Source organism: Scaptodrosophila lebanonensis, unplaced genomic scaffold (genome assembly GCF_003285725.1).
Source record: "Scaptodrosophila lebanonensis strain 11010-0011.00,11010-0021.00 unplaced genomic scaffold, SlebRS2 tig00000043-arrow-pilon, whole genome shotgun sequence".
NCBI lineage: Eukaryota > Metazoa > Arthropoda > Insecta > Diptera > Drosophilidae > Scaptodrosophila > Scaptodrosophila lebanonensis.
In genome coordinates, this window is record NW_022060545.1 from 14184653 (window position 1) to 14211076 (window position 26424).

The 26424-nt window shown below is 41.0% G+C and overlaps 2 protein-coding genes across 2 annotated transcripts in view; both read left to right on the forward strand.

Annotated features, from left to right (window-relative positions):
- The window catches only part of LOC115622553 (putative GATA zinc finger domain-containing protein 25), a 30544-nt gene extending 12522 nt beyond the window's left edge, over nt 1-18022 (forward strand). Inside the window, exon 2 of the mRNA XM_030516521.1 lies at nt 17762-18022. Coding sequence (XP_030372381.1) covers nt 17762-18022 — 261 coding nt within the window. The remainder of the gene's footprint in view (nt 1-17761) is intronic.
- Nucleotides 18023-18442: 420 nt separating this feature from the next.
- On the forward strand, nt 18443-25722 carry LOC115622596. Its single transcript, XM_030516593.1, has 4 exons — nt 18443-20961; nt 21146-21541; nt 23333-23560; nt 25451-25722. Exons 1-4 carry the CDS (start codon nt 18583-18585, stop codon nt 25580-25582), a joined length of 3135 nt encoding a protein of 1044 aa, XP_030372453.1. The 5' UTR covers nt 18443-18582; the 3' UTR covers nt 25583-25722.
- Nucleotides 25723-26424: the final 702 nt, after the last annotated feature.

Sequence of the window (26424 nt, forward strand, 5' to 3'; positions counted from 1 at the left end):
ATGGTCACGCTTCATTGTCGACCGAAAAACTTAGTCCAAAGGAGATTTTCAAAAAAAAAAAAAAAAAAAAAAAAAAAAAAGCTTAAGTTTTTTCAAGTACTTTTTCTTTAGGAAATTTCCTTTCCTGAGGCAATTTGCCTCAAAAAAGGTAAAAGTAATTAAGCAATTAAATAAGCAAAACGTAAATATTTTCGTTCAATATATCTTTAGATAAATATCAGCTATTAAACGAAATTTGAAGATCCCGTAGCAACTACTTTATATATAAAAGGCTTCAATTAAACATCCGGTTTGTAATCAAAAAGTAGATTGAGCGTAGATTTAAGGCTTTACCTATTACTACCTATTTGTTATTAGAAAAATCCAGCCATTCTTGATTCATATGAATTTATTTATCAAATAATGTACTCGGAATTATAACTCGGAGTACATAAATCTAACAAAAATATATTAATTAGTTACAAAAATATGCATGGAAAGTTAACTTAAAGGTTTCTTCTTTGATATCTTCTAAATTTTCTTTGAGTGTTTTGTATTTGTAATGTGTGTGGGTGTGCGTGTCTGTGCATGTACATGGTTGTGCGAGTGAGTGTGTGTGTGTGTGTGTGTGTGTGTGTGTGTGTGTGTGTGTGTGTGTGATAGGTGTGCAACGCTTGTCACAATAAATTCACTAAAAGTGACAAATATTTTATGCTTAAGAATAATTGATGAAGTTTATACGCGCATGGCCATCTTACCTTTACAGGTTTGCTTCTGTGTGTTTCTGTATTTGCGCATAACGGAATGTATATAGACTATATACGTGTGTGTGAGAGCCTAAGGCAAGGCACGTTGCCCAGGTTGGCCATCATCGGTACTTGCAGTCATCGTCGCCTCACACGGAATATAATAAAGCGCTAAATCATAGCCATGCTTAGTGCTTTGCGCTGCTCGTTTTTATTATAACCAAGTGCCCGACCAGGCGTACGTCTGTCAGTCAGATCGTATGTCTCTCTCTCTCTGCCTGTAGTATTAGTGCGTGTGTGTGTGTGTGTGGCTGTGTGTGTGTGCGTACAAATGTATGTGGCGCAAATAAAAACAGGAAACGGATATTACGACATATTGCTGCCAACGTTTGCACAGACCGGGCTCAGAAATTGCGCCAAGGATTATAGCACTACATTACATGGTGGCCCAGGCCGAGATGGCCTCGGCACGGCGTCTTGCATATGAATGATGAGCGTCATTTAATCATTGTCTATAGACCCCAGCACATATACACACGCACACATAGACATTTCCACTCAATTGTAGCCGAGTGTGTGCAACTGTGTGTGATAGCGAGAGTGTTTGTTGTGCGCTTGACATGTCCTTAGGTTTGTTTGTATTGAAATTTAAGCAGAGCCAGACAGCTCACAATTGTAGTTTAAATATCCATATGTATACCCATAAGGCATTTGCAAAGCCTACAATACAAAATGAAAGCTTACAAAAAAAAATGCAGAATGAAAAAACAATGATAATGATAGCCTTAAGCTACATACAACAAAGTATTTCGTGCCTTTAAACAAATAATTATGCCATGAATAAATTAGCAGCGCGAGCTGATCATTTAAAACAAGTCATAAAATCTAAAATTCAACAGGAAAAGCACAAAACAGAATAACAAAAACGAGTACATATAGCTAGAGTGGCGTGCTTTCGGCCTAGTAAATACCCTGTACCCTGTTTAGAAATTTATTTTATTGAATAAATAAAACCATTCGAATGGTTAAATATTCATTCATATACACTTTAAACGTATATGCTTCTATATTTGTCTGAACTACAATAAACAACTAAATCATAGCCAGCTACAGAGCATGGATTACAACTATGGCTCAAAGTTAACTAAAAATTTGATAGGTAAATGGGCTCTAAAATTATGCCACAACAAAATTTTACTGTACTCCAAAAAAAAACCCTGCATTTGACCGTCCTTGTATCTAGATGAGGAATTAAAAAGAACAATTTCGTTTTTATGCTTTTCGATGTTTTCAAAATGGAGGGCATTGAGAAAATATAAACTCATATTTCCCCAACCCATAAGAACAAGCATACCAAACTTTCTGGCGCTTATATTTTCGGCAGACAGACCGATGGACATGCAAAGGACGAATCGGATTATCTTACCGATCACGGACAACAACAAACCATTTCATAATACCATTTTATCCTTCAGTTACAGGGTATAAATAGGTAATAAAAGGTTGCAATATTTATATTGTGTGAGGCAACAGAGATGAGACCGTGAATGGAAGATTGGATAATAGCATATAGTTAAACAGTATTCTCACAGCCATAAAAACGAACAAACCAAATTTGTTATTAAACAAGAGAGAACGCTACAGTCGAGCAAGCCCGACAGTGTAATACCCTGTACCCAGGTAAACTTCCGTCACTGAGTTATATGCGCCCATAGCAGCAACAAAAAGAGGAAGAAGAAGAGCGAACTTGTTGCTGCAGTTTGTGGGGGTTGTACTGGCGAGAATTTGTTTCGCTAATAACTTTTCTTAGAATTGACCGAATTGAATAAAATTTTGAACAACAGTAGACAATTATATATAAATTATGTGTGCAAAGTTTGGTTTAGGTAGCATTTGAAATGTGGACGCTATTGACGAAATTCTGTAGCGGGGGAAGGGGGGGAAAATTAAAAAAAATAAAATAAACTCGTCCTTACTCGGACCTAGGAGAATCTGGATGCCAACTTTGGTTATTCTAGCTTTTATAGTTTCTGAGATCCTTGCGTTCATCCAGACGGACGGACAGACGGACAGACGGACAGACGGACGGACATGTCTAGATCGACTCGTCTCGTCATGCTGATCAAGAATATATATACTTTATGGGGTCGGAGATGCTTCCTTCTGTATGTTACATACTTTGCACAAACCTAATATACCCTGTTTACCCTACGGGTACAGGGTATAAAAATAGGACACTTTTTTCGAAATTATTTGACTAAAACTGTGATCGTTCTAATATGAAATATGAAATATGAAAATATCCGAATTTCATTTTCAAAACTAATGAATAAAACCAAAAAAAGAAAAACAAATAACATCCTTGTGAAGCCGCGGTTTATTACAGTCAGTTTATTCCAATTACTGACGACAAACATACTTTGTGGTTATATCTCCGAGAAAAGGGAGCATTAATATCACTTATGATCCATTTTAATAAATGTTTAGCTTAATATACATTTGCAGAATATCGGTACATTTAAAGTTTATGTTTAAGTGTTGCAAATAACTATTTAAGATTTCTAGGAAGAGTCAAATTCAATTTTGAAAGGCTAGACATCCTCACGCTCTCACCTCTAGTAATACAACCTTGAGCCACGCACATATGCGAGAATTGAAGTTCTGCAAATAAGGGCGAGGGCAGCGTCTGCCCAGAAGCGGCACTTAGACGGCCATTGTGCTCGAGAAAGACAGGCCGGGCCAACCAGTGCCTGCGGGGCGCAGACAGGAGGCACAGCAAGACGCTGGGCAACAATTTCTAGACGCACATACACACGGACACACAGACATACACACACACACACACACACGCACGCGGCAAGACATACAAGTAAGAAAAGCGCCGCCAGCGTGTCCATGGAATATGCGAAATTAATTGTCTGTTTGTTGCTAACAAATTTGAATTTAAACCGCACGCAGTATACGAAGCGACAAGGCGGCAACGAGGAAGAAAAGGAAACAGGAGCTCCTCTGCCCGACTCTACTCCCCGCACCCCTCCCAGTACATTTCTATTTTGTATGGGTGCGTCTGTTTGTTTTAGAAACAACTTCAAGTTGTTGAGCTTAAGTTGCTTGTAGTTGTTGTGGCTGTCGCTTGTGTGTTGTTAGTGTTGTTGCTGTTGTTTTTGTTGTTGCTTTTACTGTTTCACAGTTTGCTGTGCGGTTTTCTAGCTTAGCTCCCCATGCAAAGCGGCCAGCGGAGCGAGCGACGAAAGCGTCATTGCAATGCCCAAAAGTTATCTAATGGGCATGGTAGGTGCCACATACTCGTATACAAACGGAGGATCCTCCGTTGGACGTCCGGAGCACTGTTCTCGTCCACAGAAACTTTCGCCCAGTGCCGTACGCAATTGTCTCACTAAAAGTTCTGTCTGTGCTGCTCTCCGTCCATCCTACTGTTGTGTTTGTTGTTGTTAATGTTGTTGCTGATGTTGTAGGTGTGCGCCTAAACTTCTTAGCTACCCTCGAAAAAGTACACACCAACTTAGAAATACACACACGAAGGCTCCGGGGCTCGCAGGGCGTTAGGACGGCAGGACACCCTCACACGCGGCGCAAATTAATTGCTGCTGTTTTCGGCGCTTATTTGTCTTTGAAATTTGTTTCTTGCTGGGTCGCATTGGCAACGCAGGAGGCGCAAGACGCGCAGGAGGCGCAGGACGATAGGGACATGCTCAGCGGCTTTTCTTCTCGTCCGGTTGCCGTTTAATTTTCTTGTTGTTTTGTTTGCTTCTTGCCTATTTGCTATTTAAATTTAATTTGCATTACTTAAAGAATTTAAAAATAAAAAAGCAAAAATTCTTCATGCGAAAGTCGCAATGCTCCTGGCCCGGTTTGTCCTGGTCTGTCCTGTCCTGTCCTGTCCTGTTATGTTCTCGACAACGATTTCCAGCGTCGGCCGTCTTGTCGTTTGGGTACTCGCCTCTTTAGGCCGCTTTTCTGCTTGAACATTTTTATTTACTTGCGGTTTGGCAATTTGTGTTTATTTTTAGCAAGTTTTTACTGCCGGCCCAAAACGCTTCAGAATGTATGTACAAGTATATTTGTGTGTGCATTGCTTTAAAGTGCTTTAAATTTCCTGCTTAACGTCCTGGCAGGCAATTTCAAATTGACGCTGGTCAGCACGACGCACTCGTACGCGTATTACTATATTTGCCAACTTGAACAATTCAACTGCCCCAAACATTTAAATGAAACCATCCGCAAGCTTTCCCATTTAACTTTTTGCATTAAATTGCGACCCCACATTACTCATACGCACCATTGGCCGTATAGCAGTTGCATAGCAACTGCTCATTAGACGTTCTCTTGGAGGTCTACTGCAAATTGCATATTACCGCAGAATCAATTTACATTCCTAAACTGATTTTCCGACTCACACATGTAATACACCGAGCACACGCCAGCACACGCCCGCACCCGCACATGCCGGCACCCGCGCCCGCGCACACATACACATACACGCACTCGCACTCGCACTCACACACGAGAACATGCGCACAGAGGAAATTATTAAATTAAAATTATGTTGCTGCTACATGCAATGCTTACTTGGGGAGCTCGCTCGCGACCAACGTCCAATTAAATTGTGGCGCGACACTTGAAGTGCACAAAACCCACACACAATCATCTATACAACCATACACGAGTGCTCTTATTTACAGTAGAGCCAACAGGTCCATAATCCGACACGAGTAGCGGGAAAATCAATTCTTCTGTCTGTCTTCTGGTACTCCCCAATCGCTTGTAGACTCTACAAGCTTATACTTAATTAACAGTGCACATATACGACATGATATATCAATCAGGCACACTACTGCTTTTACAAAAGCATCTAAAGTCTGCAAAATCAACCAATTACTCACTAACTTACAATATACTTGTATTTAATTTAAATATTACTTTAAGGCCAACGTTCATAGAGACTATATTTTTCCATCACATATAAATACCGAATTCCACTTAAATACGCCTAAATCAAACCAAATAGAGATTTGTAACGTAAATGTACAACAATATCAAGAATCTTAAATAAACATAAATGGGACAAATAAAAAATTGTATGTTGATCTGAGTATAGGAGAGAAACAAAAACTATGGACGGAACACGAAATATATGTGTCTATCACATGCTCTCAGTGTTCAGCAACTTCCTGACTGGTTTGGCTCTTTATTACTTTGAATTATAAGTTTTTGTGGTAATTAAATACGAACTTTTTTAATATTGGACTTTTATCGCTATACATTTTTCGAGGGTAAAAAATTTACCTAAAACAATGTCTTATGTACTTGGAATAGGCATTTCGATGAAGCACTACATTATAAAGTATTTAACTTTCGCGAGCCACAAAGGAATAATTTTCATTTCGTAATTTAAGCCTTCTGAGAACATTTTGAAGCTTCAATATATTTAACTGCCAATAATGTCCAATTTGGTGACATGATTAGCATTAATTAAGTTAGTAAAATTATCTACATTTAATAAAATGTACATTTTCCAATCATTTTCTGATCTGACAGCTTACACACAATTGTAATGTGCTTTCAAAGTTATCTTTTACGTGAAAGTGTATGCTAGTTTGTCATTAAATTTGACAGCAATATTGTCGTTGGACAGTTTAGTTTAAATATTTTTATAAATAAAGAAGACCCTCAAAAAAAAACCTCTGTAAGGTGCCTATAATGGTGTATCATATAATAATCTAATATGGTCTTAAATGATCTCTCATCTGTGTAGTCAGTAGACATTAAAGTGAGTTCTCACTGTCCGCAAACACGTTTATGCTGGTATTGGGGCCTTCTGATGTTGCTTTCGGTTTTGCTGCTGCTGCTGGCACGGTCAAGCCAACGCGACTTTAAACGGACGTTGTCGACCGCAGAGTGCGCAACTGTGCCGCACGTATTCGCAAAAGAAGAAAGAAGGCAGGCAACATCGAAATGGGTGGCTGGCTGACTGACTCCATCCAGGTGTTGGTTGGGCTCCCAGCATGGGCAACATGCCAGGCCAGCACATGCCTCATTTCGTCGTGTCGCTTTTCACTTTTACGGTGCGTCGTCCTTGAAACGCACACGGCGCTCACGTCGTCGCCCATTTAAGCCTTAAGCAGGCCACTTAGTGGCACAGGCATAAATCTGTGCGGCAAATCCGAGCAATTAAATGTGTCGTAATTTAGGGGGGGCTGGTGCTGGTGCTGCTGCTGGTGCTGGTGCTGGATCGAGGGTTATGGCTGAAGAACGGAACAGAGGGTGTTGGTCTGACAGCGGCCCTCTTTAGCGAGCAATTAAGGTGAAGTGCGCCCCATCGCCCATACATATTACACACCCCCGCACTTTCCCACACACACACACACACACACACGTGCCACAATCTCTCATGTGCGCTCGCCATTTTGTTTTGTTGCCGCTTCTTTCCGCTGTTGTTGTTACAGTTGCTGTTATTGTTGCTATTACCGCGCATTGCCACGCTCCACAATTCCTTATTAATTGACGCAAATTTATGTTTTTTGGACGCGTTATTGTTGGCCAGAGAATTTAAAAAATATAAACAGACAAGAGACAACAGCCAGCGCCGATGGTAGCAGCTTACAGGACGGTCTGGCCATAAGACTTTCATAAAGACAGGCAGCAGGCAGTCAAGTCAAAGACATATAAAGCACTGACAAGTCGTAAGGGCGGCGCAGGGGGCGGGTCTTGCCACAAACGCATTTTTATGGCACTGGGCAATTAGAGGCAAGAGCAACAGCAACGCCACCATTGCCAAAAGCAATGAGCAACAATAGCAAGCAACCTTTTTAAATTGCCTGGCAATGCGAGGGCGTTCGTATAGCGACTGCGCTGAAAGGGGGATTGGGGAAACACCAATATGTACTTGGATGTTGTGTAATAATTTCACCGCTTTAATTTGTACTTGAATTTCACTCGCACTTGTCTAGCTCTTTGCTTGCTCCCCAATAGTAGCCAGCAATGTGCTCTGTAAAGACTGTATTAGCTTAAGGCAACCGGAAGAGACAACAGCTTCAAATGAGGCGGAAAATTCGTTTGACAGACGAAAATCCAACCTCATTTATTGCCCTCTTATCTTCTATAAGAATCGCAGGTAAAGGGCAGGATAAGAACCATCTGAAATAAGTTCAGATTTGATTTTAAAAACTCTTCAAACATTTTGAAAAGACTATTTAGTTGAAATATTAAATGTTTTAAATACCTTACTGCATTAAGAAGTATGTCTTCTAGTAAGTTTTCGCATAAAAGATAGTCAGATTACATCCATTGTGAATTTTTTTAAATTTTAATACTAAATCGTAAATAATACATCATAAATTTTATATTTAAAGAGTTCGTATTTGAAATCGAATAGTCTCTTTTTTATGTAAAGTTTAAAATCACACACAACTATGCTCGATAATTTAATTTTAATCAACAATTAAAATCCAATCTCTCCAAATACAAAAAAAATAAACTTCTAAAGGATTTCGTTGAAAAATGAGAAAAACGGGACGAGGCCCACAAATTGAATGTTGGGCTGATGGATACCATATGTGCTAGTCCATATGATATGAAATGCTCGTAAATTAAAATGTTCTTTTTTCTTTTTTAATTTTCTGGGAATTTTTTCCGACCTCAGTGCATTTACTGTCTGCTCTTATTTGCAGAGTATTTCGTTTTCGGGCCATTTCTTGTACCTCTTGCTCTCCCTCTCTATTTCTCTCCCCATCTCTCTTTCTTTATCTTCATTTATGACCCCACTGGCTTTGTTGTTGCCAAGTTAACGTCTGTAGTTAGTGCTATTTTCGTTTGTGTTGCTGTTGTTGTTGTTCTTGTTATGGCCCCGCTCGGATGTTGGCTATTAGACGGCCATTAAATAATTGCTGGCAATTCTCAAACAGCCTGAATAGCAACAACATCGGTGGCAGGAACAAAGCTAGCTAGCTAGTAAGCATTTTTGTGTTAGGTACTTTTTATTTAAGATACATAATTGCCGGCAATTTTGTGTGGGTTTGCGGCACGGTCAGTTTAGCATTGGCAGCTGTTTCTCCGTACTTGTTGTTCCTTTTGGCTTAGTTGCTTTAAAAAGCATGGAGGTTAACATCTCACCATGACTACATAAAACCTAATTTAATAAACACAATGAACTTAGTACAAACTAAACTGCCACAGTGGCAGCAATAATCGTATTAGCACGGCCTGCACATGCAGGAAAATAATAATAAAGTTAACAAGTAACAAAAACCACACACACACATGTACGCAGGCAGTTATCACAATAACGGTAGCGAATGGAAACCGGAGCCCAACCCCAGCCCAACCCAAGCCCAAACCTCGGCACCTTTATACAAAATCCAAAACCAAAAACCGTAAACCGAAAACCGAAAAGCTCTGCTGTTGGGGGATGTAGTACGGAAGGACAATAGGGAAGCCAAATGGGAAGATGGATACAAAACAGTGCAGAACCGAACAACAAATGCAGCCACGAACTGTAACGGTACCAAGCTGAACTCACAGCCACTGACCTAGGCAACGACAGTTACAGTTACACATACACTGCTCCACATATGTACCCTGACACATCCAGAATGATAGCTCGCCCAATTCTTGTCGTGGCAGCCTTTCCTCCTACTTCATTTTACGAGCAGCACTATTTACATTTATTCCGAAAATATACAGCCCTTTCATTAGTAAGTGACACTTCATAGTTATATCTCCACCGTAAAGTTTGTGCGCTTCCCTACGTGCGCAATTTATTTTATTACTAGGGCTTCAAAGTTTTATCTCCAACTCATGAAGCTTTATTGATGAACCTTCGTTTTCATATGGCAATGCCCCTGAAAAAAACTATAATAGTTATGATTGCAAATTCACAAAAAGTGGGATTTCACACAAGCCATATTTCAGCGGCTTTAAAAATATGCTTAGAAATGCTAAGTATTTGGATAGTGTAAACGAAAGGAAGGAAATATCATATCCTCTGGAATAAGCTTAAACAAGCAACAGACCAAAAATTAATAATAATGAAAAAAACATTTTTAAAAGCTAAACCATAAACCAATATATATTTCTATACAAATGGGGACAAATTGGTTGACAACAAATCGTTCTCAAATTCTCAAAATTGGAAACAAACAGATCCTGTTACTCTGATTTAGAATATGGAGTCTGCCACGCCTCCTTTAGTATGTTACACTGAAGGGAAGTCGAAATAAAACACTTCTTCATTCGATGAATTTAAAATAAAAATTCAAATTACAATTTCATTCATTCACATTCACATTTGAACACCTTCTCTTTTCGCAAATTAATATTTTCTTAAGTGTGTATTTTTATATTCAAGTGCTGTTTAGGTACTAGTACAATGATATTAAAATATTGAGTGATATTCGCTTGGCATTAGTTTACATTCCATTTTGGTCTACCCTTTGAGTACAGGGTATAAATATTTAAAATACAACATGTTTAACCAAACAAAATAATTAACAAAGAACTCAGATTTGTCTTTGCCCATCATCAAGTTAATTTTACCAATTGTATATGTACATTAAATTAAATATTATTCTGCTATTTCTGCTAAATTGTAAATTGCATTGTTTAATGATTTGTTAATTAAATTGAGGTGCATATCTATTATAAAAGGGTCTTAAACATAACGCACTTAGCTGGCTATTACATCAAAATATGTAACAGCACTTATCTTATTAATATTTCCATTTTATTAACTTCATTTTTAAAGGTGGAAAAGAACATATTTACTTGTATAATAGTCTTCAATTTTATTCTTTTCTACACTTTCAAGTAATTTTTGTTTAAAGCAGATACCTGTCAAAATATATACTCTAGCCAGTGTCACATACCTAGTGTTTGAAAGTTGAAAGTTTAGAGAGCAGGGTGAAAATTAATTAAATAATATTTATTTGTTACGAGAATTTATGCACGCTTTGGCAACTGCAGAAATTGCAGGTCCGACAGCACCGACTGTGCTCGACATTAAAGATACTGGCGAAAATAAATATGGCTGTTTAAAACGGCAGGCAGGTGTGAAGCTAGTGGGCCAACACTTGTGGGAACAGGCGTAAAGGCCATGCCCACTAAACGCCGCAATTAAAACTGTTAACTCAATTGTTAACTGCAGTGAGTGTAGAAGCGTGTGCGTGTGTGTGTGCGTACTTACGAGTATGTATGTGTTGAATGGTACATATGTAACATTTAAGGCCCTCTAATTATTGTTGCGATGGAAATTGCGAACGAACACGAAACTTCGAGTAACCGATATTGCTTCAGTTGCTCTTGCTGTGGCTGTGTAGTTGTTGCAGAGCTATTGTTCCGGCACAATAAAACCTGCACATACACATATACATAACATCACATCAAATATGTAACTATAGCAATGCACTCCGTTTTATTGTATGTTATGCAGAAAGTGCAATTACGAAAATATAAACGAAGAGCACGCCATTTTTTTCTTTCTTTTTTTAAAGTTGCCTTTACTCCTTGTCGATCGAGCGATTTTTGTTCGATGAAATCACAAGCACCCGCGTATTTTTCACAGTACGAAAGAGCGCCGTAGTCTATAACATTCCAATCTTATTGTTGTTGTTGTTGTTGCTTTGCACTCGACATGTATTTTTTAACGAAAAAATTATCGTAAAAGAATTTTACCTGGGAAACGTGACTGCTGAACTTAATATCCGTTTGTCATAAGCGGTTCTAATGCACACCAATACAAAGGCGCGGTCGTGGCAGGCACTTAGCACACACCTACACACGCACACACTCGTCCATATCCATGCCCATGCATAGAGCGCGCAGTCACATACATACGTTGAACACGTACTGCCAAATACAGAAGCGCCACGAGATGCAGAAGAACAAGAAAAAGTAAAAGAAAAAGAAAAAGAGGAAGAATAGAGAGTGTTTCAGGCATCCGAACTGTAAAGTTGAGCGTGCTCGTTGGAAAAACAAAAACAAAAGCCAAGGACATTTTCAGCTAAATTAAGTATTTTTAGAAGCTGTCTAGCAAGAGCTGGAAGAAGAGTCGAAGTTGCCCGTTGTTGTGTGCACTTTTGTTGGATTTTATTTCGCCGTTTCGGCGCCAATGCATGCGCAAATTTTACGAGTAGATTTTTGAAAGGTTCCGGCGAACGTACTGAAGCATCCTGTTGGGAAGGAGCGGCCCAACAAAAGCAAGTTGCTGCGCTTTAATTGCATTTCGCGCGTTACACTTTGTGCAGCAGCAACACGGACGATCTAAATAATGCAGCGCATTGTCGGGGAAGTGAAATTACGCAAGTCAGGTGGTGCGAGGGAGGAGCGAGCCTTCAACCCTCTCGACGTTCTACCTTCTATGCACAGCACCATCCCAAACTACGTCAAACTATGAAAGCAACAGCCTTTTAGCCAGCACGCCGCTTTGCTGCATTTATTGTTGTTGTGTTTATTTTTATGACCCAAAAGCAGCGACACTATCCTTAAAGGGAAACCCAGTAAAACACTATATACGAAGTGTCAAATATAACATCAGTTTTCAATTTTTCTTCTAATAAAGTGGCAAATTTTAAGGATTTTTTTAAAATTTAAAATTTCTCCAAGCATTTATTTAAAACATATACTTACATTTTAAATTGTTTAAAACAAATTGAAAATTATGGTTTCTTTTTAAATAGAAACAACTATTAAATAGTATGAATTATTTTTATCAAAGCCAAAGAATTCAACAATCTCGACTTAAATTCAATCCTGTGCTGGTAAAGATAAAACAAAATTATGTATCTAAGAAACATGTTTTTAAAATTAAAATATATCAATGGTTTCATCAAAAATAAATTTGGTTTTGCTCGCACATAGGTTTTCTAATATGCGTTTCAAAAAATTTAAATTCAAACGGGTGCTATATTTACAAGCTGATCATGATAAATATACCAACTATTTTAGATTGGTTCTCCTGCTTTAAGCAAGTGGAAGGACAGACTGACAAAAACAGGTTAAAAAACAAATGGGGAGACAATCACACAGACGAATAGGTAAACACGTCAATATGAAAACATGGAATCCTGAATATTTTCTTCAGCACGCTACAAATATTAAACAAAGGAAAGATGCTTTGCGAAAATATAAAAGAGCGTAGCGCAACAAACGTTTTCGCACAGTTATTATAACTGTGCAAATTTTCCAACACATTTGACACAACAACTTTAAAGCCTTGTTTTTGCTATCCTCCTTTGCGTGGTTCGGTCATTTTCATTTTACTTCTTTAGAACATTTATTTTGCAACTACGACAACATTCTACATAACTCCCGCTCTCCGTTTTATTTTCTTTCCCACTCTCTCTCTCTCTCTCTCTCTCTCACTCTCTATGTGCACTGTGTTGTCCTCTTGCAACTAATTTTGCTGATAAAAGATTTTCAACGCATCTTATGGTCGCTGTTTGCGCTTCCGCAATATGTTTGCGCCTGGCTGTATGCTATAATAATTTCGCGTACTTCCTTAGTTGCTTTAAAGAAAAGGTATAAAATGGCAGCTGTATAGTTGGCGACGGCATCGTCAGTAACGACGGCATCAGATGAGCCTTGAGTAGTTTATGCGCATTTAAAAACAGCGCCCCTTAAAAACTGAAGGCCAAAACAAAGGCTAGAATATGTCAGGGGACGAATAGGTAAGAAGGCAGCAACAATGGCCGAGCATCCAAAGAATTGTGCACTGTTCCAACTTGCTTCAGCCGAGGCAAGGAAATGAATTTTGCGCAGGCCGGCGAAACGTGAGTCGTGAGAGCATCGACAGCAACAACAATTAGGACGAAGTCGTCGTATAAGTTGTGTTTGTGCAAGCAGTTGTTAGTATGTATTTTATTTCTCTTCCCCCGTTCACTCTTCTTACTTGATACAGTAGAGTGCATTGAAGTGCAATTCCAATTGACCAAAATAAATGTGCAAACTATTTAAAAGTAAATTTGATATTTCGACTCATTACTTATTGCATCAACAAGGGAAAATGAAAGCTGCATCAATACTTAGTACATAGAAATATCCGCATATCTAAGTGGCTAATATTTTGTTATCCTGACTGTAGGCCTTGAAAACTTCCAAAAAATATATTTTCTGTTAAATTATTACAAAAAAGTTCGTTTATTAATAAATCAAAATTACTTGTGAATAGAAATTTTACAAGTTTAATTAAAATTACTTAATTGTTTAGCTTTATTAAATAGAATTTAAAATTTCTACTTCATTTTCAATTAAGTAACACCAATTGTCAGTTACAATTACAATTGCTTTTAGAAATGGTATTCTGTTGTTGTTCTCCAATAAAATGGATCGGCCGCTACAATTTTAGTTTCTATTGTTTCGTAAATATGCCGCAAAAATATTAAATAGGCTACAATGACATTTTTTAATAATGAACGGCTTCTCTGGATTCAGTTTTGCTATTTTCTTAGGTCATTCCTACTGTAAACTTATTGCAGTTGTTTGTGTCAAAGTTTTTTTGTTATAGATATTGTTGTTAGTGTGCAAAGGGCATTGTTTGCCGTTTTCACTGCCAAAATGAAACTCAAATCAACTCGTGCATTTCTAATGCGAATTTATATGTTTTATCTTGGAATTCTCATCAAACAACAACATAGCAGGCCCGGACCCGCCTTTTACTACTACTACTATGTGCAAACTTTGCTTTAGTTTTCGTTTTTCTTCCTTTTTTGCAGTTACTCCACTTTGCTATTTTCTTATTGAAATGAGCCAAAATGTACACAATGTTTGTAACTCTTGCCATTGCCGTACTTTTGCTCAATATTATTACATCGAAACATCCACGCCTCACTTTTTCCCTCTATTCCTCTTTCCACGACCTTATCGTGCCTCCAAAAGCGTATTTCTTTATTGCCCAGCAGCTTGGCAGTCGACTCTCAGTCAGTTTGTCAGCTTGTCAGCACTTCAGATGCGGGAAGCTTAGTACATAGTAGTCAATAAGGTGTGGAGGTTGGGAGGTCTGTACACTTGCCTTGCTTTTGTTACTCATTTATTTTGATTTGTTTGCCATTGCGATTTATATTTCTTCGTTTTCGTTACTCTCAGCACAGCCAAAATAGTGCAGTGTCTATGTGAGCATACGAGAAGGGGAAGATGGGGGCGTAGAGCAATAAAATTAAGCTCGGATTTATTGACCCATTTCAGTTTGACTTGCTTCGCATTCTTGGCCCTTTCTCTTGTTCTTTCACTAGACGAATTGCTAGCTCGCTCTGCTCTCTTCTTTCGCTCTTTGGCGGTGCTGTTCAGCAACTAAATTAAAATGTTTTACTAATCCCCGACAAGTTACACTTTTAATTACTTTTTCTTCTCAAATGAGCAAAGCCGCATTTGCCTACTATACAAGTAGTTTCCTCAAGCTGCAATTTAATTCTCTTACCTGGCATTGTACTATATGTTCACTTAAATGTTCTCTAAGAAATCAATGCAATTCAATACAACATATTTCAATTAAATATTTCATGGGAAACAAACCCCACTGCCAATTAACCCATACAAAATAAGATAAATATTGCCAGTGTACATTGAAAAAGAAAACAATTAGATTTTCGCACTTTTGTAAGCAGACTTTGTTCAATTGTTCGCTTGCTTGTACCTGCAGCAACAAAAGACGTTAATTAAATATTTGCTCTCAAAGACAACTGGCAACCAATTACAACAAAAACAACTACAACAGCAGCAGTAACAATGGAAACAATAAAACGTAACGTTGAACAAAAATCTCATTAAATGTAGAAAACGCGGCATGGAGTACTAAGCAATGGCATTTAGTAGTGGTTGTTCGAGAAAAGAGTAGTAGCTGATAACGAAAAGGTTCGATTCATTCAACCCCATTTTAATTTGCTTGCTTCAGAGCATTATTTTATTTAATCTTTCTTTTTTATCTAACACTGTGAACGTACTTCTCCTATTGTAAGCAGTTGCTGGCTTTGCAGTTGTAATTTGTCGCCACTCTGCATATAACACTAACTTTCAACTGACATTTAATGCGATTAGCGCAATTGACATTCGAAAGTGAATCGAGAATGCGGATAGAGGATCAAATGCGAAACTCAAATTGAAATTTAAGTATTCAAGTATTGCGGTAATTGATTAGTATAGTACATATCCAGCCTCTGTCTAATCCCTGGGTCACTCAATTGGGCAGGCAAGGCAAAAATACAGATTTTTTGAATCTAAAAGCTATCTTCAACACCCGACAATATGGCGCCTATCTCAGCTCGCTTATCTTTGCACACATTTGGGTCAAAGGGGCAATGCCATAGCGACTGAAATCTCAGTACTAAGGACCGCGTTGATGGCACTCATTAACATAAAATGCAAAGGTGGCCGCAACACATAAAAACCTTCTCACTTTTCACACTTATTAAACGGGCAAGAAAAGCAGGGCGTGGGTGATAAATACAACAATTTTCAAGGACATTCCCAACTAAGTGTATGTCTTTGTCAGTGTATGTGTGTGTGTGTGTGTGTGTGGGTGTGTGTGTCCAACTGCCTTATCGGTAAGCAAACTGCCATGAGACGAGTGCCATCAATTTTTGTGGTAGCGACGGCAACGACTTTGAGAGCGCCACTCAAATTTCAACAGCATGAACCCTTTTCGAGCCTCAAAACATTTAAATGTAATCTATTATCTTAATTTCGACACAAATTGTTTGGCGCGCCGTCGACAATGCTGAGTGGTCGCATAAAGCCGCCAAAGTCGCTTCTCAGGTCCCTCTGCGGTCTGCCACTGTCTCCATCTCTGTCTGTCCCTCTATCAGGCAGGCAAACAGGCTCACGGTTTGTCCGAATGTCTGTCTGAGGGCATGCTTAACCCGGCTAACGAAAATAAAAGCCCGAAAAATAATGCCAGCGCCATTACAGTGTTGACTTGTGCACCCGACTTGAGCCCGACATTCAAATGCAAGGACGACGATACCAGCAAAGACGCTGCTGGTGGCGATGGCGATGGCGACTGCGATGGTGATGGCTTGGCGTTAGTAGCAACCGCTGAAAAGCGACGCTTATCGGCCGCAACGTAAATCACCCAATTTACCATAAATAAAGATATGTACGTATTGTCAGCGTGGACAGCACGGCAGGAGGTGAGGGGGCCCATGAGGCACGTCTTGCTCGGTGCGGTTGCTAAACAGGCGGCAAGCGAAAGCCAAAAACTGAAAACCAAAAACCGAAGACCAAGGACCTAATCGGATGGGCGACTGCACATACAAAACAAAACACCTTATCGCCATTGAGCACATCTTTAAGTGGCTGTCATCGTGGGTGGCCCACCCACCTCTGAATTGGGAGGGGAGAAGAAATGTGTGCAGTGGGCTACGAACTACTTGCCACTACTTGCCCGCACATAAATCTGCATGAGAGAGTGGAGCACAGTACAGGCTGAAGCATATTTACACTGAGAAAGAAATACAAAGAATTTGGGTCCCAAATTGTTTTAGCTCTGTCTTAGTAAGGCACAGAAACTGAAACAACTCCACCTATTTGGAAATATTAAAATCGATTATCAAATCCAGTACTAGCCGATCTATTGTACAAAAAAGTGAATTTATTTATTGCATCCATAGAATTTATTACCGATGGAAGTTTGTCTTGTCTTTAAATTCTGTCCAACTCTTTATCTTAAAGGGCTAAGCCCGTGCTGTTATTCTTATCCAGACAAAATAAAATAGGAAAATATTTCTCAGTTTGCTGCTTCTGTATATAAAGGGTAAGGACCGATATGTAAATTGCTTGTCTCCATTGGACTCGAACCTTTACTCTCCGGTCGATAGTTCTGCACCGGTTGCTCAGTGTATTTAGAAACGATGAGCACATGTAACCCAATAATGTGGTGGGGGAGAAGTGGGGTGGGTGTGGGTGTGGGTAGTAAAATAGTGGTTTGTAGCCTGACTGCCGTTCTCAGCTGTCTTAGATTTACTTTGCAAAAGCAACGTTTTGCTGCCTGTGACACGTCACTTACTATTTTCCTTTTTGCCAACTTGCAGGCACACCAACAGCAACTACAACAACATCGGAAGCGAGAGCAGCAGCAGCAACAGCAGCAGCGAACCCAACAACAAGAGCAGCTGCTGCTGAAGTATGCGCAAAGCCAACCGAAAAGAAGACAGCTGCAAATCGCGATTATGACGACGATGATGAGAACGGGAATGGCAGGAGCAATGGCAAGAACGATGAAAACGACCACGCTGGCACGCCGCAGGCAACAAAGCGGACTGTGCCTGCAACGACTACGTCAACGACGATGACGACAACGGGCCACACTCAAAAGCGTGTGGCACAAACGACACAATCGCGAAATCCCATCAGACGCGCGCACAGCGAACGGCATTTGTCGGTGGAATCAACACCAGCGACGGAGTCGACGACGCCGCCATCATCACCGACAAAGACGTTGGCAAACAAGCGCGGACCGCACCATCAGGCAGCAACGACGGCAGCCCCACAAAATGTCATTTTAAATTTTAAGGACACAATGGCGTTGCGCATAAAAAGCAATCGCAACGACTCGAGAGATTTATTTCAAAGGCGACCAAAGGAGCCGCCTCCGCCACCTCCACCCACGACTCGCTCTGAGGCGGACCAATCAAATGGCTTAGAGTCTCATGAAATCAATAAGCCATTGCCACGACAGCAACAACAACAACAACAACAACACCAACAGGCACAACGCACTGTGGTGCGTGTGGCTCCCTACAACAAACGCCAGGGCGAGGGAGGTGGGGAAGTGCACCGGCTTAAAATCTCACATACCGATGCGCCGCACGAAAATGAGGACGATGTTGAGGCTGTGCAACTACGCTCCCACATGGCACTATCCAATGGTGATGCTCAGAAGAAGACCTCGATTTTGATCAGTGGCGATGATTGCTACTCCACCATGAACCTAAGCTCCGACACCGCCCAACCCCTCTATCAATCCTCGGTTGTAGTGAAGGCGGAGGCTTCACCACAATTGAATCTCAGCAACAACGCCAATACGGTGACTATCAATGTGAGCAGTCCCGTTACTTCGCCGCCAGCTTCGCGTAGTAGCGCCGAGGAGCTTATCTATCAGCACAATAAGCTAAACACATTGCGGAGTCAACAAGCACTCAGCTCTGCGGGTGAGGTGCGCCGTGGTGCCATCATTCCCATCAAGGGCAGCGACGTCAATCTACAGCGCTCCGCCTCCAGCACATCATCAGCGTCCAGCAGTTCCATGGCCAGCAACTCGAGCGGCAGCAGCACAAGCGGTCTGGGCATGTCCAAACGCGGCCGCACACTCATTACATTGGACTATGAGAAGGAGCAGCAACAGCAACCGTCGCCAACGAAAACAAAAGCGATGACCACGTCAACGCCAATCAATACGCCAACCGCACCAACAGGAGCAACCGCAGAAACTGCACCCTCACCCATTCCTCTGGTAGCTCACGAGACAGAACTTTTGAAAATTTTACGGAATCCCGTCGAAGCCGTCAAACGCAATTTGGTGCCGCACGTGTGCGGTCGCGCCGCTGCCACGGTCCAACCGAGTGATGAAGCGCGCGCTAAGAAAATGAAAGATGGCTGTCATGTTCAACAAACAGCGCCCAATGGGGAGCCCACACAGACAAGCGGTTTTATAGCAAAGCTGCTGGAGGATCCCACATTGAGTCAAGTGGCCGATGGTCTTGAGACTGATACTGTAGCGGAGCTGATTGAAAACTCTCTGCAGCGATTACAGCAAACGCGTCAGGCCATCGATATGAGCGGCACCAAAGATCATGTTGATATGAATCGGTTAATCAGCGCTTCCTTGCAGCGTATTCGAGCAGAAAGGAGTCAAACTAATACGTCCTCCACACAGCAACAACAACAATTGCTGGCCGTGTCAGCCACAACGACCAAAGACGAGGATCGCTTCTCAAATCGTGGAAGCATTAGTTCCGCCAATAGTTTCGCCTCGGCCCATAACTACGAACTGTTCGACTTCGAGCAGGAGGCAGAAGCGGAGGCAGCCAACGAATCGGACTGCTACCAGAGCTGTTCCAGCGAACTCACAGCCGCCGGTATTTTGGACGAGGATGAAAACGCCGACATTGCTACACGGACCAAGTTCTATCAGCTGCTGGTTGATGCAACGCTGGCAGAGATCGAGTTGGCGACACATACGGAACATACACTGGATGACTCGGAGCATCACTATGAATCCATTAGACACACCGGGGATCCCATCTATGAGGAAATAACAGACGTTCCACCGCCACTGCCCCTTACGGCCCCACCCCTCAATGATGCTGAGCTGGAGAAGAAAGCGGCACGCTCCATATTCGAGGGTGCCTCCAAGTATGACATTCTCTCCTATCTCGTAGACGCCAAAGAGCGTGGACTAGTGCGTGAGGAGAGCTGTGAGTTTACACCGAATAACAGCAACCCGAAGATCATTGAAGAGGAGGCTGCCGATACATTGAGTGAACTGGACAGACGCAAGCAGCTGTTTAACCACCTGAGCGATGATGGACAGAACAACATGAACTCCCTCTCACCACCCCCGCACACCTTTATATGCGGCAAAGGTGGCGCATCCAGCGACATAGAGCGCCAGGATTCTGGCGTCGGCTCGGAGACTAGCAAAACGTCGCGAAGCAAATACCAGGCGGCAGGTGTTACACCCGCCAGTCCGCTTCATCTCTGCGAGGACTGTGATGGTGCCGTGGAGACTCAAGTTAGCGAAGCAGGCGTTGTCTTCGCTCCCCTCGTTTGCCGAAAATGTGGTAAAAAGCGTGTAGAGCGCAAAGAAATCATCACCGAGATTGTCGAAACGGAAGAGAAATACGGCCGGGATTTGCAGATCATACTCGAAGAGTTCTGCCATCCCATGCTGGTTGCAGGCCTGTTGACGCAGGAACAGCTCTCCGCAATCTTCCTCAATACGGAAGATTTGCTTGAGAACAATCAGACACTAGCTGAGCGCATGCGCGACGCCCTGGACATTGCTCTGGAGCAGGGCGATGACGATTTGCTCACTGTGAATATTGGACGCATCTTCCTTGACTTCACACAAATGTTGCACGCCTTCGAGAGCTATTGTGTGCGACAGGCGGGAGCTAGCTTGCTTTTGGCGAATCTGGAGAAGGAGAAAGAGCTGCTGCGCATTTTTCTCAAAGTGTCGCAGATGGAGAATGCTGTGCTTCGTCGAATGAATCTCAATTCATTCCTGATGGTAAGTATCGAAATCACTTTGTTGCAAAGAAATATTACGTATTACGTAAGTAATAAAACACCGTAAATCTCTCTTATAATTTTGCTTCTTGATGCTTCACCCTAACACGGCAATTTGTTTTTTTATTAAGTTATATTCACTATGCAACCCTATGTAAATCAATCGACCGTCTCTAATCCGACAGGTGCCTGTGCAACGCGTCACGAAGTACCCTTTATTGCTGGCTCGACTCTATAAAGTGACGCCCGCTCACCTCGATGGTCGTGAGCTGCTGAAACAGGCACAGGAGAAAATTGAATTGCATCTAAATCACATCAACCAGGAGGCCAAGGATGTCCCAACGAAGCTATGGCGTCGAATCTCCTCGTCAAGCCCCAATCGCCGCGCATCCTGCGAAATTGATATGATAAACATCAAGCTTCGCAAAATGGCCATCGACATACTCGAATGGAATCACGATGAGGTCCGTTTCGCCATGGAAGGCAAACTGCTCTACACCCAACCCACGGACAGCAACTGGAAGAAGGCGCGCACTATCAAGCTGACGCCATTAAATGCGCTGCTCGTAACTAACGGCAAGGTAAGACGATGGGGGGACGAGAAGGGGTTTGATCATTATGTGGGTCACTTTATGTTCGACAATCGATGTCGTTTTGACGTTTGACACGAGTCGGGCAATTAGCGACTCGCTCACACCTAATAACCTTAGGCGTAATCAAATGTCAGCCCACGGCTGCCATGGCAACGGCAATAGCAAATCAATCGCAGAAGAGTGGGCATTTATCGCTCTTCCCTGCTCACTAGCTGCCACCCAAGGCTCAACGAGCGATAAAAGATTTCAGCAAATCAGTACAACATGCTCGGAACATCTGCCTCTGCCCATTGAACTGTGCTGTGTTGGCGTCGCTGGCACTCTAATGAAAAGTGCTTATCCCAGCAACTATCTGCTTTTGATGCCTAAAAACAAAAAGGAAAGCCAACGAGTTTTGCAAAGCGAAGCGTAACGGACGCCGCACTCGGTGTGTGGAGGGCAAAAAACGTCAAGTGGCCCAGAAGCATCTGCCAAATGACAGAGGTGCACAGTGGCCCAGCAACAGTGGGTGAGAGTTGGGAAAAGAGAAGAAAGTGGTATCCTAAATATGATTCAAATGACAGTGGTTCAGAATGCTCAACACAAGCTCGCACTATATACTTACATACTAAGTTGCAATTGCTTTCCAAACTCATTTCGGAAATAATTTGTAATCGGGGAGTATAAATGAGAACAGTATTATATTTATTAGCTACTGTGTTAACCGACGACGTATTTATTTTCCATACATTCCGCCAGAAATTAATCAAAGAATTTATTGGATATAATAACGAAAGTTATTAAAAAAACTTCTACTCATATAAGAAATTTTCTAATTTAATTATTAGCTAATTAGTTGCCTGTATTCAAGGCTTAGTACCCAAAAACTGAACACTTTTTTTTTATAATTAAAAAGTAAAGAAACAACAACAACTCAACTCGAAACAATAAATTAATAGGGAACGTTTTATTATTAATCAATTAATTATTGTAGCTCGGAACATTATATTGGATATAATATCGACAGTTCTTAAGAAACCTACTACTTAAATAATAAATTTTCTAATTTAATTATTATCTAATTATTTGTATTCAAGACATAGTATCCAGATCCTGAAAACTTTTTTTATATTTAAAAATTAAAGAAACAACTTCAACAACTCAACTGGAAACAATAAATCAATAGGGAATGTTTTTCAAATGAATATTAAATAAATAATACTTGTCTATTAGTGTCAATGAGATGTCGTGCCATTTGAAAATAATTAAAGTAATGTCTTAGAAAATGATTTACTTCCACTGTGCGGCCAAAGCGGAGAGTGTAGGGAAACATCAGACGCAGTGCGTATGTCACTTGTTAGGTTTTTATGTGTGTTCTGTGTAAGTAGAAGTGGAATGGAGGGCCGGTTGGACTGTATCGGTAGGTCTATGAGTTTGGTTGGTGAGTTGTTGCGTGTGTTTTTCTAAATTTTGCAAAATCCTCAACCGACAATTGCTCAATTCAAGCCATTTTTCCCTGGTTGCCGCCCAGGCGGCAACTACAGCTGCTTCTTGGGCTTCCTGCCATAGGCGTTCGACTGACAGGCTTTGTGTATCTGTGAGCGTTATCTGTAGCCAGTCCCAGTTGCAGACCCACACATACACATATAGTCTAGTTGTAATTTTGTTTAGTTTCGTTCTATACAATTTTCTATTTTCTTTTTCCATTTTTTCATTCTATCGCTGCTGCCCCGTTTTTTATGCGCTGGCAACCATTTTTTATGGCCGCAATGACAACGTCAACGGCGACTAAAACAACAGCCAAGTGGCAATTATAAGGCAGAGAAGGCCATGTCAGATAAACTGAATTTCCCGAAGCACACGGGCATACGAGAAGCCTCGCTGTTGCTGGTGAAAGAGAAGTGCGGACGTTATACGCTGATACGGGAGCCGTTGTATCTGGACAGATGTGTTGTGTGCAGCGAAGCGGATTGGGATGATTATTTCGAAGTGCAGGAAATTTCATCGAAGGACACATTCATATTCAAAGTGAGTACTAGTACGCAGCTATCTATCTGTAGCTCTATATCCTGATACTGTATTCGTGTACGTGTATTTGTGCGCATCCGTGTCACGGCTGCTTGTAGCTGGGGACCTTTTGTCTCGCCCGCTCGCTGTGTGTGCCAGTTGACTTGGCTTTTAGTAAACGTTTGCCTTTTGGGTTCGTTAGTTTAGTTGCCGCTTGGACTCAATGCGACTGAATCGGCGTTTGCGCACCTGGATGGGGGTGAGCATCCCGTGAATGTACGCATATGCGTTAGCAATATTTAGTTCATTTGTCAAATACCCGTATGTATATTGTTATAATGGGCACGAACACAATTTGGATGCTTAAACCATTTAAAGCGCCGTCCATATCCATAAGTGAGCCCACTCATGCAAATTCCACATACAAGAGCCCACCAGTGTAGTCTTTTCAAGTGCGCTCAGGCAGTGGCTAGCAGGCAGCAGCAGGCTGGCAGGCTGGCAAGCAGCGCCTGCCAAAATGAATGACATTTATTGAAATAAAAAGGCACGGGAGCGCAACAAAATGCCTGCGTATGGGTATGTTGCGTGAAAGGGCAGCCACACAAACACATTGCGGATGCTGGGGAAGTGGCAACTGCTGGCGCCGCATAAATTGAAGCGTTTAGTTCCGGCAAACTGAGCAGTGACAACTTTTCTATTTAAAGCGAGCAGACAACAGGCACAAAGCAAATCGACAGCGACATGCTACACATGTAGATTTTATGTAGCGCAAAAAGCTGTCAAATTTCGCCCAAACGCCTAGGCTCAGTGTTGCCGGTTTATGTTTGCGTCTTTTCTGTAAAACGTACTTTCATGCGTATTCTGAGTCGGAAAAAATGTAAAAAAGTTCTCCGAAAGCAAGATGCGAGTATACGCCTACTTTATTAAACACCAATTGATTTAGATCATGTACATTTTAACAGAGTCCGTTACCAGAAAACTTTTTAAATGAAAGCGGGAAATGAATAAGATTTCCATACATTTAAGTTGTAATCCAAACTTAAGAGAGAACTAAATTTGTTAATTCAGATTTCCAATCACACAATACTTTATTTATTTATTGTTTAAATAGACTGGTAAAGTTTTCAATCGCATATTAATAAATATGAATGGGTTGCATCAGGAGAGAGAGAACGACATGGCTCGAAAGACTAATCAAGCATTTATATACAAGTACTTTTTGTTGTCTACTTATTGTCATTACCAGAAAACTTTTTAAATAAAAGAGGGATATGAATAAGGTTTCTTGAAGTACCTCTTTACATCACAGATGTTATCCAGACTAAAGAGAGAACGAGATTTGTTTATATAGATTTTAAAGTTTTTAATCGAATGTTAATAAATATGAATGGGTTGAATAAACCAAGAGACGGGCATGGCTAGAACGGTCCGTCTTGTCAGACTAACCAAGCATTGATAAACTTTTTTTAGTCTAATGCGATCCATTCTAGGTGATACAAAAACTGAACGATTTAATTATACTTCTCCTTTACCTTTCGGGTAAAGGGTACACATAGCTTACCGTTGTTCAAATGTTGTTCCAGATATCTCTTACTAAAATACTTTTTAATAAGAACTTGCCCTGCGCCTAGCAGCTATGCAACACTTTTTTGTAATACACTATTCAATGAAAAGTTTTCAATCTAATAACTAAAAAGAAAAAAGGATAAATTTAGAGATAGATAATATTTGGATAAATAGAGAATTAATTTCTATTTGACATATTGCAAGCAAATTTGTTCTTAATGCTGTCCGGTTTTTCATCTCGTCATTTGATTTCCTAGCATTTTTTCTAATGTAGCATTCATTCTTGATTAAAACTGTGCCCAATTGATTGGATGCTAATATATTTTTTATATTGTTCACCCCCAGGCTGAGGATGGTGTACGTACCAAGCAGTGGTACACCCAACTGCAATATCATGCCCAGGGCATGGGAGCGTGGCGCAAGAGACGGAACGCCCTGGCCAACATAATGATCAATGGAATGCTGGCGCGCAGTTAAACAGGCGCGATACAACTATAATAGTTCTGGTGGAATTGCATTTAATATGAGCATGGCGTAACGATATCAAAATTGGTCTTTTAATTTGTATTTATGCGTTTTTAACAAACCATTTTTATTATATAATTTAAGTGATATACTTATACATATATTATCAGCAATCACGCATAACAGTAGTTAGTGTTTACCTACATACATACAACAAATGAAAACATGCATAAATATACATACATACTACACATATAAATATTATACACACGTACATACACATATACATACTTTATGCTACAATAAATGCAATGCATTAATTATATTTTAAATTGCATATTAATTGGCTTTAAAGCGGAACGGCTACCCCGACCCTCACACTGAATTGGCAGCCCATTAATTAAACCTCATGACCACATTAATAGAGTGAGAGGAACGACTATTGACCGAGGTTATAGTCTATTCCTTCACTTGTGGCCGCTTTAAAGGCAATACGCGTGCTCAAGTGCCAGACCGTTGCCGTCGCAATCCATCAAAAAGCGCCCACGCAAATTTTAGCTGCCAGCCTGCCTGGCTGCCTGGCTGCTCAACAGGATCAAGTCAAAGGGCATGGGGGCTTGGGGCTGGGCGCAGGGGCAGGACCGCTGCGCTTCATCGCGTGTTGCGCAGACTGCTGCCACTGCCACTGCCACTGCTGCTGGCTGCCCATAAAAATGCTTATAAATCTTATGACGCTATATTATTTTTAAATTCGGCATAGATTTATAGCTGCGCGCCCTGGCTACGGAAATTAGGCGGCGTCCAATGTGCGGCACTTGGATCTGCAACAACAACAGCAACAACAATAAAATGGG